General features: G+C 35.9%; 1 protein-coding gene across 5 annotated transcripts in view; it reads right to left on the minus strand.

Annotated features, from left to right (window-relative positions):
• Positions 1–298: 298 nt before the first annotated feature.
• MED23 (mediator complex subunit 23) overlaps positions 299–15,527 on the minus strand; it is a 43,226-nt gene continuing 27,997 nt past the window's right edge. For all 5 annotated transcript variants that reach the window (XM_062639555.1, XM_062639554.1, XM_062639557.1 and 2 more), the window contains 13 exons: positions 15,100–15,263; positions 13,857–13,981; positions 13,153–13,358; positions 12,000–12,180; positions 11,141–11,311; positions 9,663–9,879; positions 8,649–8,885; positions 7,351–7,516; positions 6,234–6,306; positions 4,965–5,179; positions 4,014–4,134; positions 2,030–2,161; positions 299–1,377 (listed from right to left, as the gene is read on the minus strand). In XM_062639555.1, coding sequence (XP_062495539.1) covers positions 1,204–1,377; positions 2,030–2,161; positions 4,014–4,134; positions 4,965–5,179; positions 6,234–6,306; positions 7,351–7,516; positions 8,649–8,885; positions 9,663–9,879; positions 11,141–11,311; positions 12,000–12,180; positions 13,153–13,358; positions 13,857–13,981; positions 15,100–15,263 — 2,182 coding nt within the window. In that variant the 3' untranslated portion in view covers positions 299–1,203. The remainder of the gene's footprint in view (positions 1,378–2,029; positions 2,162–4,013; positions 4,135–4,964; positions 5,180–6,233; positions 6,307–7,350; positions 7,517–8,648; positions 8,886–9,662; positions 9,880–11,140; positions 11,312–11,999; positions 12,181–13,152; positions 13,359–13,856; positions 13,982–15,099; positions 15,264–15,527) is intronic.

A 15,527-nucleotide genomic window follows, 5' to 3' on the forward strand; every position in this document is an offset into this window, starting at 1 on the left:
CAAGTACAACACAAATGACAGCAGTTTCCAGCAATCCAGGTTTGCTGTCCTTCAAAAACAAACAGACCAAAAAGCCTTCCATCCATTGAATCAAGAAGTCCTTTTCATACCTGTTATTTTTTAAAGAAATATAAATCAGACCTGACCTTACTAATTTGGGCTCTACTTGTAACAGGTTAAAACTGTCACTATTGTAAGACGAGAGACCTGGGACATGGAGATACACTTGCTATGGTCAATCCTTAATGTAAAAGCAATGGGTATAGAAAACAAGTAAGCTTAACAATACTGAATACAATCTTTTCAAAGTGGGTTTTTAATTAAAAAAAATTGTCAAACATGATGAGTATTTACAAAGTATTGAGCCTTTCAAGTCTGTTATCAAAACTGCTGAAAACAGCACACAAAACTTAAAGTAGGATATTATATAAATCTAAAATATAATAAAATTTAAGTGATTGACTTTAATAAAAATTACATCATCTCCAAAACAGGAAAGATAAAATATAAACCACCACAGCTTGAACTGAATATGCAGACTTCTAAAAGATTCATTAGAGACAGCCTTTCAGTAATAATCTAACAATCTAGTAACTGATGCTAGGTCAAATCCATTGTTCACTTGTTGAATGTAAACTGTACATACAAGATTTACAAGTATTTTCAAAGGTTCATTCTTAGTCTTTGGAAAGATGTTATAATTAGCTCACTGCAACCAGTACAATCTCTGTCTAGGAATGTTTCTGTATCAGGACTTTAACTGTCTGCCCAAAGAAGTATAACTCTCCTGCAACAATAATAGAAGTTTTTAATAAGGCAGAACTCAAATTCAAAAGGCCGTTTTCTACCAGGCTACACTGGTAGAACTGAGTGTTCTTTTGTATCAGAGAGGCAGAAAGTAAAAATCCAGAGGACTCAAACCAGAATAGGGAGCAGAATATTGTAAACTCTTCAGAAATCCATGCATTTGCTTGCAGAGAACCTTTACTCAGTGCTCTCAGAGAAAGACAAAATACACCTCATCCAGCATCTGGTATCAATAGCTAAGACAAGTGGCATGCACAGATAGCTTCATTATGCAAAAGAAAATGAAGCAGAAGTCTGCATGTGTACACAGCATACCAGATTTCAGATCAGATAATGTTTCACCTTGATCAGTAACAGAAAGAAGCCTTCATCTCAAGGCCAGAACAATGCTCCATTTCACTGTGTTACTGGCAAAGCAACATTAACAGGCACTTGGCTAGGCTGCTGTGCGGGTGACCCATTATTGAGAGGTTGTTGTGGAACAGCAGCTGACTCCATTTTGCTGATGTGTGTTATGAACCGTAACCGAAGTTTCAAAGCTGGTCTTAAATTACAAATTATTTTCTCAACCTGTTAACAAAAAAAAAAAAAAAGACATGCATTGAGTAAAACAGGAGTATTTTGACATAATGTCGCTACTATACACAAACATCACATTATCACAATGAAAAAAGCAAAAGGATATAGTAAATAGCGGTATCTATGTTAATATTTTATTTATCATGTTAACTTTTTTTGTTAACTAACCTTAAAAATCCTTCCCTAATGTAACAGTTGGAACCAAAGCTTTGCAAAACAATTCACACAACTGACACTTATAAAAGTGCATACTCTTATAAACTAAACTTAAATTGTGTGAATGATTTTTCACTGAACATGGATGCTTGAAAGATATATAGATTGGTATAAGGAAAAGGTATGTAACATCCAGTAGCTTCACTTCTCGTGACTGCTTTAATAATACTTCTTAAAGTACCGTCAAACTGTAGCTTAAATCTCAGGCTACAGAAATCAACCTTGAAATCTGAGATACTCAGTCCACTGCATCTAAAGCTTTCTTTTAAATGTGCAGAAGTGCAGCAACTTCCTAATTTGTATATAGAGACTAGTCAACTGTTAAGCATTTTGTTGTAGTGCTACCCATGAACATAATTCATAAAAAGATTAAATTTCTGTATGGGAAGAAAGATAATGAAAGTATCGAAAGCTACTGCTCACTTACTTGGTCTTTCACACTGTCACCTGTAAACATATACTTCATATGATACAAGAAGTCACATATAGGATCCATGTAGTTCAGGTGGGAGCTGTACCGATCTGCATTCAGGAGCATTTCATAAAATGCCACTCCAATCTGTTTCCACAGACACAAAAAGCACCCCAAATGAATACAGGTTTTTTAAATGCTTTAGAGTAGAAATACACCTAAACAGTGTAATAAAAATATGTACTGTTTTTTAAGTATCTGTGATTCCTATTTACTTTCTTACCGTTTACTTTCTTACAAGGACAAACAGGCAAGTCTAACTCCACCCACTGTGCTTAACTAAATGATTTCATTTTTCCAATTTAACTTCCAGCGAGTGCAGTGATGGTATTTTGGTACATGGTGCATAATTAGTGCTTAAACATCACTGACTGCAATACGGTTTGAGTAAGTGCCAGAAAATTTGCAAAAGTATTGCTCAATAAATAACCAGGAAAAGTTTAGCACAAGATTTGAGTCTTCTAGAGACAAGACATTACAGTTTACAGCATTCAGCTTGTACCTAGTCTCTGGCAAGGTCTCCAGCATACAGTGCATTTTAATGGTTCAACATTCTCTACAGAGTTTAAATATGGCAGTCTGAAACTTGTGACTTAAATGACCATGTACAAAGTTCATGATGGTTGCTGTCTACTCTGAGGACAGCAACTCCTCACAATTTCCTCACACTGAAATCAACCCCTCACAAAGAAAAAAGGAGATGGGAATGTTAAGAAGTATGGAAAGACACCAGCTTTTTAGTTTTCCTTGTATTTTTGCTCAATCCAGAGAATGCAGGCACAGAAAAGATTTCCTTCCTGACAGAGGAAAGAAGAAACCAGTCAAAGCAATACTTGCTAGCAATTTACAGTATTATATAATAATCTATAAAATGATACTGATCCATGTATAAACAGTACTTTCTGTTGCTCTCCAGTACTTTTCTGTAAGTGCTGCTTTATGAAACAACTTTTTAGAGTTATGTTTATTGTAGTTTCAAGACACAAAAAAAAGGGCAAAACAGAAAAAAAAGAGAAAAAATACATTCGTAAAGAACTGTGCATGTATGTTTTGTTTCATACTTCCAAAGAATACTTGAAAAGAACCAGAAAAAGCTGTAAGTCAGGAGTAAAACTGAAGGAGGTATGTAAACTAGTACACAGAACCCTTGGCATGTGGTTATTTATCTACCTGATACAGTTTCTTACAGTATCCTGTGTTCATGATATATCCAAAAACATAGGAACAAAAGTTACAGATCTTCTCCCACTGTGTATGCACCCCCGCACTTTTTGACTTCTACACAAATCAGCGTTTGCAAACTAAGTATTTTAGAATGAACTGGGAGTGATGGGCAGAGAGTTGCAGCACAGAAACTAATGGGAGTCAAGATGGACACTTGACATACAGGCTTTGTGTGTATTTAATGACAGCACAGGTATTTTTAAAGACATGATTCCCAAGTTAAGTTCTTTCTAGAAGGATCTTTTCTACCTGCTGTTTTTCAGCTTATCTACCTACTGGCTGGCTCCAGTTCTTTTCTCCTCCCCTACCCTTATCCACACTGATAGGAATGCTCCTCCGATCTCACAGTTCAGCTTTTGTGTACTTCCCTCCCCTGCCTATAAGCTTTTAAAAGGCAGTAAGTCTGATGCATATTCTGCATTCAGTTTAGGGGCCAAAGAAAGCATGTACTGCTTCCTATTTCGGGGCTGTATTTCTTTTTTGGGTTTAGAAAAAGTGCTAGGTGTTTTATCCTAAACCAAGGTGACAAGATTTCAGTTAACTGGGTAGTTGAGTACCACCTCAGCAATTCAGATCCTTGAAAGTACTGTTTACTTTGTAGGGAATTTAATTCTGAATGCTTATGAAAAATCTCCTGTCAGATACTTCTTTGTAATCTAACTGCAAAGATAAAATAACATATACTTTATAAAGGAGACCAAGAGCTACACTTTACCTCTATCATGCATCGTGTCCTCTCCTGCTGGAACCGTTGTAGAAAAGGACCAACAAGATGGTAAACGTAGAGTAACTGGAACTCTGTTTTCACTATGGGTATCAATACATCTGTGAGGAACCTGCATTATTTCAAGACACTTAGTACTTCAAGTAGATTTTTTTTTTTTCTTCTTTCCCCTATCCCAGATTCTAGCCAAAAAGAATGGGCCCCACAGATTTAGGCCTTTATTATAGAAAACACAGAGGAACTCTGAAAATATTAGATTTACAAATACTACTTATTTCAGTAAAGCTATAGAGCATTTCTGGGCATCATTACTGGACTACAACAGCCAACAACTCTAAGCTTAACAGAATGCTACACACAGCCAAAAAGCTGTCCTCTGATGTTTTAGTGCTAGCCTTAAATCAAAAATCAGGATTGAGGGAAATACCTCATACCACCTTAACTTTATTCAGTATTTATGACTTTGTAAGTGAAGTGCATTAGTTCTCTCATTAATGTGGCCCTGGGGAAAGTCTAATCAACTTTTTTTGAAGTAGTTATTTTTTACTTGCTTTAATGATTAAGTGGACCACTATCACATCCTTCAGTCAGCAAACCATCTCAACTTGTGGTAGATGGTATTTGCTAGAATTAAGGATGGATTTAGTGATTACAGTTGATACTTTAGGAATATGCTACAGTCAAAGGTTTAATAAAAGTTATATTAATAAAAGAATGAAAGCTAATAAAGATAAAAAAGGTTCATTAAAGATACTCTAAATGAAAGCCCCAAAGCTTACGGGTAACAAAGAGTGCTGGAACAAAACGTGTGATCTATCTGGTGAGTTTTGAAGCTTCCCTGTACATATTTGCTGATGTAAGTGCTGGAGGTACAGCTCTGTTACCTACAATACGCGTGGAATCTAAAAGACAAATTAAACCATTAAATAACATTACACTTACTTAGGAATGAGAGAAAGCTGTCCAATGCTAGAATGATGCCAGACAGCATGTGCCAAAGCCAAAGTGTAGCTACAACTCATCTCAGAATATGACTGGTGACATGCTGTGAAGTCAAACAGCTGGAATGGATAACCAACCCACTCTGTCTCTGATGTCAAGCTGGGACTGTTGATAACGCTCACAATGCGATCATGGAGAACAATCCAGTATGGCTCCTGGAAAAAAACAAAAGGTCAAACTGCTTCTGAGAAAAAACACTGTCCGAGACAATGCCTCCTCAACATTTTCTGCTATTAGTGCAGTTCTAAAATGTTTTTGACCACACAGTAGTTTATAACCCTGTCTGACAAACACAGAAATTAAGAATCACAATACTGCATCCATGTTAAGGGATGCGGTATACTCAACGTTATGATATTATCAAGACCCATTTCATTCATTTAATTATTTAGTTAGCTAATATAAAGATCTAAAAGAGAAGCAGCATTGAGGCAAAAAGCCCTAATGGAAGGAAGGAGAATCTTCTGAGGCTTCTAACTGCCAGAACAAAACAGACTGAAAATCCAAAGATGGAAGCAAAAAAAAAAGAAAAGGTACAAAAGTTAAAGAATATAGATGAAGATGCAAGGAGAGGGAACACAAAGAATAATAAGAACATAAAAATAATAAAGATTAAATCCATGACAGCTTTCTTCCAAGAAGACGATCCATACTGTTGGGGAAGAAAAGTCACAAGGAAAGGATAACTGTTGCAGATACAAGCAACAGATAAGCAAGATCAAAATTATTCAGGGAGTCCTGGTCAGGTACAAGAGACGTTATATTCAGAAGATCAAAGTTTCTACTGATACACGAACCCTGATACTGCACACATTTGCTCTTGCAGTTTTAGGCATGTCTCATTTACATGATTTAAGGACATGCAAGTACAAGGATTAACACAAAATTAGCATCAGAAGCCTTGCAGATCTTATTTCATAGCTCCAGTTCTCAATTCTATACACACAGTATTTAAACATGTTTTCAAATAGGAGTGCTCTACTACTTTTCAACTTAGCCTCAAAACTTAATGGAAATTCAGAAAACCCTGTCAATTTTTCCATTCTGGAGGAGTAGATGTTTCTCAAACACACAAGCAGCCTTCTGAATGGCATTCTGCAGAATCTACATGGTGGCTCTAAGTTCTTAGAACATATACTCTAGAAAGATGATAAACCTTACATGGAAGCAGAGGGTTTTTTTATTTTAAAATACAACATATTGACTCACTGGTAAGGCTGTGATGATTAATCCAATCGCATTCATCCAAGCTGTGATATTCTCTCTTGGCACCAGCGGCTGACTGGAGAAACAAAGAGAACTAAAGCTCTGAATTTCAATTGCAATTTGTGCTTCTAGAGCACCTAAAGACAAAGTGTACTCATGCAAAGAACATTTCTCAAGTTGAGAGAGCTGTAAGAACATATACAAGTATTTAGGAGAGCAAACAAACAGTATAAATACTACTGTGATGTTGCTTGCAAAACTTTGGTCCGGCGTGATTTTGTGTTAGCAGCATGTTTTCCTCAAAGGCTCTTACCACACTGTTCTTTATAGTGAATAGGCATCAGTGTTTAAGGTGAGCTTGTCCCTTTATTGACTCCAAAACAGAGCTAACGATAATATATTACTAAGCTGAATAGGTTGAAATCAAACTACTTCAGTTTGTCATTGATCAAAGATGGCATCTGAATCCCTGTGATAATACCAGGTTCTTCCTTTCACTTCAGGTATTTTCACAGTGGCTGAGCAAGAAACAGAGCTGTGGGTCAAACTTAACGCACTATGACAAAAGGTTAGCCTTGGCACACCACTCTGTTTCAAGTACCTCTGATTTTACATTATTATCAGGAGGATTCAGAGTCCTGCCAATGCTTCCTGCTCACTTCTTTGCATTCAAAGATGCTGTGATATTAAATGATGAAATCTCCTCCCAGCACAGCTGAAAGAACAACAGACTTTTTCGAGCCTCTCTCCACTGAACCCACTGGGTCAAGTTCTTTGGTTGTGCGAGGTCTTCCCTCTGTCTTTTAAAGGGTATCACACACAGTCCACTACAGTACAGAAATCTAACTTGAATTTTCTGTTTCATCCCCATAGCCACCTTCTCAAAACCATCAAAGAATCATAGAATGTTTTGGGTTAGAGACCTTAAAGATTCCAGTACCAACCCCCATGCCACAGGCATGGACACTTTCACATATAAATCTTTAAGTATTTATACTTAATTAAAACTTATAAAACCCTAAGAAAACGACTATCACAGACTACCTTAACAATGCATTAACAATGTATCTCTAACTATGTGTTGCATATTGCAGAAAACACTTTCAGAAAGCCAACATACCTCTTCAGCACAACATTCAGTAATTCATTGCCCACATCTTTCCCTGGCACAGTCAGAGCCATGAGCTCAACACAGGTAACATGGAGAGCATGGGCAGCTGGGTTAGGAAACTCGTTGAATCTCCAGTCACAATTTGGAAATGGACCTGGTGATTTGCCTGCCATAGGTGACAATGATTAAGGAAAAAAAAGGTGACCAGATACAGACTAGTGTAAGCAGCACACTGCCTCATACTAAAATGAACCAAAAGGTAAGTCACTGAGAACAAATAAACCAGCTGCATTTCATAAACACAAGACATATGAACAAAAGTATGAATATGAGGCAATGAAACTCTACTTTCCCAACCAAGACTTAACTCATTTGAGCTATACACAGAAAAGATCTCTGAACATACTGTTAACATTTGCATAAAAGCAGGGGTTTATGATTTTAGTTTTCTTTAGAGCGACCTAATAAACTGATTTCAAGTTACACGTAAAAGAAAAGCAAGCTCAGGAAGAGGAGTGAAGGAAGACACATAACATGCAGAAAACTGGTCAATTCCAATAAAGGTGACACAGAAAGAAGACAATGTCCAGGGAGATTACACTGGTACTAATCTCTAGAACACAGATGCACAGATTCATTAGCTATTTCCACAGAAATTTAAATAAGCAGTAGTCTTAACTATAAAAACTAATAAAAGGCAACAATTAAGAACATGTAGGTTTGTGTTAAAAATATAACTTCTATTTTTACTTCCTAAAAAAGAGATTCTCAGCTGTTGTTAACATCACATATACTGATCTTCAACTAGACACAGTTATATACCATCTTACATGTGGCACTGCTTAAAATATTTTATTCTTAGTAATACTGATAAAGGCATTAGGGAAAAAAAGTAGCCTCATTTTCTACATTTTGTTGTTAAATGTAGAAATACTCATTTCTACATTTATGTACTCATGCTTTGCATCAAGCTGATTTTATGTGGCAATTAGAATTCAATTTGGAATACATAAACATCAGCATTTGTATTTATACGTGATGCATTAAACAGTGAAACATTTATAGAGCTGCACTGTTCTTTGTTTTCACGATATCTTTCAACATGTTTTACAGCACAGTTCCTGTGCAGAATAATTTTCAAACAAGTACACTGCAGTAATCTAATATGAATTTTGACTGATATAAGCAGCTAAATAATGACTCCAAGCTTTATTTCGTATGTGAATAAACAGACATTAAACTTTATATTTTGATGAAGCTATAAGACACTGGTACAGCTTATTTAACGTAAACTTTAAGAAGGATATTGTCTACTAGTCTTCCAATGAGCTTGCAATAATAAGTGTCATCAGGAATCCATGGATTTTCTTCTCGGGCATTCATAGCACATTTGAGATAAGTATCACTTAGACACCAGCCTAGTGGGCGATTATCTTTGAGAGAGCCAATAATGGCATGAACGAGTTTTCTTTTGAGGTTTGTGCGCTCTCTGAGATGCATCTCATAATAGTGAAGAGTGTTGTACAGGTAAGTCACTGGACGGTCTACCAAGAAGAAAAGGAAAACAACAAAGATCAGAAATAACTTCTAGCATCGCTATTATCTTTATGGTGGCAAACGTAAAATTAAAATCAAGAGACCTACAAGAATATGTATGTATTTTAAAAAAGTGTATATGGAATTGATTAGAATTCTTCACTATACAACAGTAATTTTCCTTATTTTTACATACACTTCAATGTCTGTGCAGACAAGTAGAAGCTGAGCAAAGAAAGTCAGCATTACTAACAGTTTGTTTCTTAATTATAAAACTAATATATTTGTAACTAAACTGTCCCAATCATCTCTTTGTATAAAGGTATTAATATATGTCTAGAAGAATTTAGGTATAAAGTCACAAGAAAGAGAATACTGTAAATTGTCTGGGCATAACACAGCAATGACATCTACACAAAAAACTCATCATAAAGGTGCTGTTATAAAAGTGCTAAAAAAATCAGATATTTGAATCTTTAGTAAGGACAGTTTCAGTCTTCGTAACAGAAAGTTTGTTAGAACACAGGTCCAAGTACGTACAACCAGAAGGTAATGAAAGCGAAAGTTGTAGAGGAAGCATGAGTTAGCAAGAGCTACCTGAATAAAAGTTCACTGTTATTAGGCTGAAATTCACTAAATAGGGATTTTACTTCTCTGTGGAAATGTACATGGGGCTTACATGATAGGAAAGGCTTCAAATGCTGTTGCAGTAGATGAAAATTACGAGTGTAGGAGAACAGAATGATGGCAACAGGAATAAAAGTCTATATTCACAGATAACTTACCATGGAATTTGTATAAACCTCCCAGATGATCCAATAAAGTTTCTAGTGATTTGGACACTGGAAGCAATTCCAGAAATCTATGTATTACAATGTCAAACACCGGCAGAAATCGCAGGCATACATTTCCAAAATAAATTGGTAAGTACTGGGGCTGGATCTGAACTGGGGGATTGACTTGCTCTGCCAAGCCTTCAAAATATAGCTTTTCAGGATATTTCTGGAGGGAAAGAAATACAACAAAATCAAAAGCCCTTCCCTTAAAAGCAATGTGTTAAGTATCCAGCATCTACATTGCTTTAAAAAGACAATTCATAGCCTTCATCATCTCGTATGATTGCAGTGAGATGATTTCACTGTAAGGCTTAAGAAGGAAGTTGAAGAAAATTCAACTCTAATTTTTTAGTTATTAGACTAGTAGATAACAACTTCTTCAGGAAAAAAAAAAAGCCAACAAAACAAAACAAAGTTTCACCACCACTTAAAGTGGGCACAAGAGAAGATTAAGCACCCCAAGGCAAAGCTGAAAACAGCCAGCGCTTATGTGTCCCTTACCAACTATTGTAAGAGAAACCCTAAGGGAAAATCACCACTGCTGAAAGCTTCTGTATCATATACTAAATCAGAACACTAGAAACAGTAACTCCCAGGGAAAGAATTAGAGTGCACTCAAATACCAGATAAGTACAGCTGAAGGCTGTGCTTATAGTGTTTTGTGACTGAGATTTCTACATGTCAGATGGGGTCTATAACTGTGCAGCCATGTCAGAGTACTTCCCAGGCTAAGATAATTTGCCTTCCTGCTACCCTTACACTTTTAGGCACTGTTAAGACACTGCACGGCTAAAGCAGAGAGCTAACACAGACCAAACAGCTTCTGGATCAGAACTAGACTCCATGTGTTTAGCTACACAACTTTGCTTGTATCTGCTTAATCTCAGTGTTGATTTATCTTTTGATAGAACCCTGCACTGGTTCATCCTCTTCTAGTTAGCAGAAGCCACTATGTTACAGCAGCTTTCAAATCCCAGCAATTCTCTTCCCTAACATAACAGGATATCATGTTCTTGCCACACAGATGGCAGTTTCAACAATTAGGAGAAAATGTATGTTTAGCTATTGCTATACTCATAAAACACCAGAAGGAAATACCTTTTCTCTGATGCACAAAGACTGTTCTAAAAGACTATCAGTAAAACCAAGACTTTAAAACAACTGGATTTAGATGAGCAAGAACGAACCTCCAATCAACTCTTCAGCTGCTTCTATCTTTGAATATCACTGCACGATAATTTTAACATCATTACATAATTACAGTAATTTTTTTTGCATATATTTTTTCTTCTAGCCCAGATAAATTACAACTGACTAACTCTAAAACTTGACAGAGCTGTCCTGTCATTCACAGAACAAAAGACTCTCTGGACGGTCTCAACTCCACAAGAAGTTTTATAACAACAGAGTTTTATTAGCTTTGATACCTTGTGATAACTCATATGCTTAGTATGCCAGTCATTCTGCATCCAGTGCTCCGGAGAATTCTCCTTCACAAAATCACTCACTCTGTTTCTGAAATCATTAGGCTTCAGTAAGAGTAACTGAATTATGAAGTAACAGACTTGAGCTTCATTTCCTTCATGACTACGCATAGCCTTAAAAAAAAATGGATCACAAAACACACATTTAAAGTTGATGTTGCTGTCTGCTTTATAACCCCTAAACACTGGCTAGCAAAAGTGGCTACATATCAGGTACATCTGCACACAAATTCACACTGAACATGGAGTTTCAAGTCTATTTTTCAATTGAAGACACAGAACAGGGGCAGTTTCAATCACCTCTTGTGAAAAGTACCCATCACGTTTTTTTATTATGTACTCAGAGAGTCGTACAAACCCCCCAATGATAGCACATTCTCCCAGAACTCTAGCTCTCTTTTAGCTGTCGATACTCTTACTGAAAGTAATCAATTAATGAAGTTAAATTGCTTCAAATTTCTGGCCACTCTGATATGTTTGGACTTCAATTTGAAAACCAAACTAAAATTCAAATGAGCTTTAAGTTAAAATCACATTTTAAAAATAAGAATAATTACTGAAGGAAAATTTTCATTCTTGCTAGACATGTTCTGCCTTATTTTGTAAGACAGCCTGAAAAGACAAGAGAAAGCCATTTCTCTCTTACTTTTCTGATCAAACAGACTGAATTCTAAGCAAAGAAAGCATACTCTAATGGGTACAAGATTTTCATTTGACTCTGAATCATGTAATGTTCCTACAAAAGTGACTCAGACCAGATTGCATGAAGAACTGTCATTTTACCTTCTAAGACAATACTTACCAAACACAGTATCAACCTATCCAGTGTTACAATGTTGTATTTCCACACCATGTCATTGAGAATCTCAATACATTTATTGAGCTGCTGACCTCCTGCAGAGGTAGAGAATTCATACACCAAAAAATCTGCAAATGTCCGGACATGTGCCACCAGAGCTCTGGCCCCAATTCTATCCAATACTCTAGCAGGGCAGAAAGGAAGAAAAGGAAAAAAAAGAAAAAGCAGCAATTGTTACTGTTTTTAATATTTTTAACTGGTCTATTTTATAACAGTTAGTAGGGTTTAATACAATTGTCTTAAAAAAAAAAACAAACAGACAAAACCCTCCCTTTATTAAATGAAGAACACCCCAAAGCAAAAAAAAAAAACAAAACAACTTCATAGCAACGGAATTCCAAAGTATAAACACTAATCAGAAAAAATGCTTCAAGTTCACCAGTTCCTATGTATTCTGCCCAGAACCCACACTTCAGTTACACATTTTTAGTTACACACCTCTTAGGACAATTCTCTGCAACTCCTTTATTTTCCTGCAGTATCCTTTTCGATATAACCAGAACATTAAAATACTGATATTTCATCATTGCACAGAAGAGTAACATATGAGATCAAAATATTAATTGTTGCAACAGACCTAATAATGACTGGAAAGAAAGAATCCATTTTTCACAGCTACAGCTGATGATGCTACTGATGAGAACAAGTAAAAAAAGAAATTGTAGGACTACTACTTATGTAGAAAATGTTCATCTTAATCCAACATTTAGTTTTTGAAAAAATATTTGGCCTTTACTCATGTTTAAAGGCTAAGTAGATAAATGTTTTACATTTTCTGGTTGCTATTTCAGATTGCCTGAAATACTGCCTTTACAAGTAAACTGCTTAATTCAAACACCTCACATCCTTGTCTCTTACCAGGAAGAATATGCATTGCAGCCTACTGTGTGGTGTAACCAGTCTTTAACAGTGCACAATTATTATGATATGCTTGCTAACACCTAGCTCTGCTCCTTTTTTCCAGGCTCTGTATGCTCTGAATTAATAAAAAAAAGCACAAATCAAGCTGTTAATCCTGTTAACGCACAAGACCTATATCCTCAGAACTCAGAACACTGCTATAACAACTTTGAAATAGCACATCTTTTAAGCTCACCTGTAGCCAATTTGATTAATGTGATCAGTATCTAACAACATCTTCCATAGGAGACAAAGGAAAAGCGGGGGTGAACCCTGCACAGAAAAGTGTGTTATTATGTCATTTTCCTTGGTCATAGATTTCCACTTTCGGTATTCTTCTTCCACATTCTTCTTCAAGTTAAAACGGCTTTCCTGAGGTACATTATTCTGTTTGAAGAACACCTGAAATAAAGTAGGCTTTGCTGTGACTGAGAGCCTACAATAAAAAAAGTTGAACAGACAAACTTTTACCTGACTTAGCACCTTATGAGTTCCTACTTCCTTGTACAATATAAACCTACCAGGTAGGGCTGTGCTTCACCATGACACCACAGGTACTGTTTTGTCACTAACAAAGCTACATGACAAGCTGCCCAGAAGAAAAAAGGCTTTTCCAACTTTTCTTTTTATTCCATTTTTTTTTTTTTTTTTTTTTAATGGATCTGATTTACCTTCCACTGGGAATATCACTTGGCCAGACTCGGCCTTATAATAATCCAGCAGAAGCTAATGCATTTCTGAAGAAACAGCAATGTTACAATCATGCTGCATTCTTTAGACTTGAGATTAATGTAGTCTGGACAGGGGAAGAATCACATCAACTAGCAAAAGGCAAAGCATCTTGTTAACAGAGTAAACTCTAAACAATTTTAACTACAAAATCATCAGTTTGAAACTAACCTGCAGAGGAGCTGGAAAACAGCTTAGTGTATGTGATGCCCAGTTATGTGGAGTAAAACTCATTATAGTCTGCAGTATATCCTTGCACCAAGTTCCCTGAATGGAATCAGAGCCTGTGAAAAAGTCTAGAAAATGGATTGATGATATTAAAAAATTACACACACACACACAAAAAAAATTTTTACTGGTATTCCTTTTGTAGTCACATGCATCAATTCTTTTGTTTCCTTTTTGGTCAACTTCTCCTATACCTGTTCTCTGAATCTTATTTACTCTATAGAACAAGCTGGACATTATATTTTTTATTATATAAACAGCAACAAAATTATTTTTAGGGTTTGAACTACATATAACACAATCATGATTTTCAGATTTTATATTTAATTTCCTGTAATGACAGTACAAACTTTTGCTGATTAACTGATTAGACTTAAAAAAAACCTGAGGAAGATAATTATGATGAAACTGCCAGATGCCACTTTATGTTGCTTTAAAAACGCCACTCAGCTTTCCCAATGAAGCTGCAGAAATAAACCACAAGCCTCATCCCCCCAAACCCAGTGTTAACATTAAAGGTTGAGGAAAGGTTAAAAATAAAATTAAACAAAACCCCTAATACAAAGAAGCCCTTTCCCTTTCAAATCACCTTTTTGTGAAATCACCTGGTTTAACTTTCCAGCAAGTCTCCAGACAAGAACCATAAAAAAGAAATATCCCTCTCAAAGCTAACAAAAGCCTGACCCATGCCATTGTAGTACACTGTTAAAACATTAAAACACACAATAAAAGCTTCCCCCTTTCCATTCCCCAAGAAAGCAAATCCAAAACGCACACTACTTTTTCTTAGAGGCAAGCTGTAGAGGGCGTGGGTTCCACATAAGCAACATACTTGCTGTGAATATTCCATGGTCATTTTTATTTGTAATGACATGTATCAGTAATCAATCCAAACTTTTAAATTTAAAACCATGACACTAAAAATAAGACAGTAAGAGAAATTCATCACACTATTTCTGTATAAAAATGAAGCTTTAAATGATGCTCCATTTCACTACTGCTTTAATAATAGCTTTTTGCCTGAAAACAATTAGTTGGAAATTAATGATACTTTTTTCAAAACCAGAATTGTCTGGGATATGGTTTATGACTGGGTCATTTCCATGATACTCTATTAAATGGTATTTTAAAGAAATGGCTTGACTACAGCTTTCACTTAAGATCTTGTTTCCACTACTGCCATTACCTGTCACATGTGTTGCCCTTGCTAGAGTTAAGATCAAAGCCCTGTTGAGTTCTTCTGATTCTGCTGAAAGAACTGTTTTGGGATCACTGAGGAATCGTGTAAACTGTGGCTGGACTTCTGAGCTGCCCAAAGCTGTGATTAGCCTTAGAGCAGTACTCTCAACACTGAAAGAAGGAAACAGTTCAGTTAGCAAACAATGCTTATATTGCTAAGATTCCAAAAATACCTATTTTTCCTCTATTTTCAGCTTCAAATAATACAAAAACATGTTTTAAAAATTATGTTCTTAACCTATCAGAAGTTTGCTTTTCCTACTGTTTAATAAATCTATTAGCAACTATTTAAGTACTTTATTTTCAAATAAACCTCTCAAAAGTTGATTTAGTGAAAATCCCAAGTGCAGAGCCCCTGCAAAAGATTCTCAAGTC

This window comes from Pezoporus occidentalis, unplaced genomic scaffold (assembly GCF_034315485.1).
Source record: "Pezoporus occidentalis ecotype Australia unplaced genomic scaffold, CSIRO_AGI_Poc_V1 ctg61, whole genome shotgun sequence".
NCBI lineage: Eukaryota > Metazoa > Chordata > Aves > Psittaciformes > Psittacidae > Pezoporus > Pezoporus occidentalis.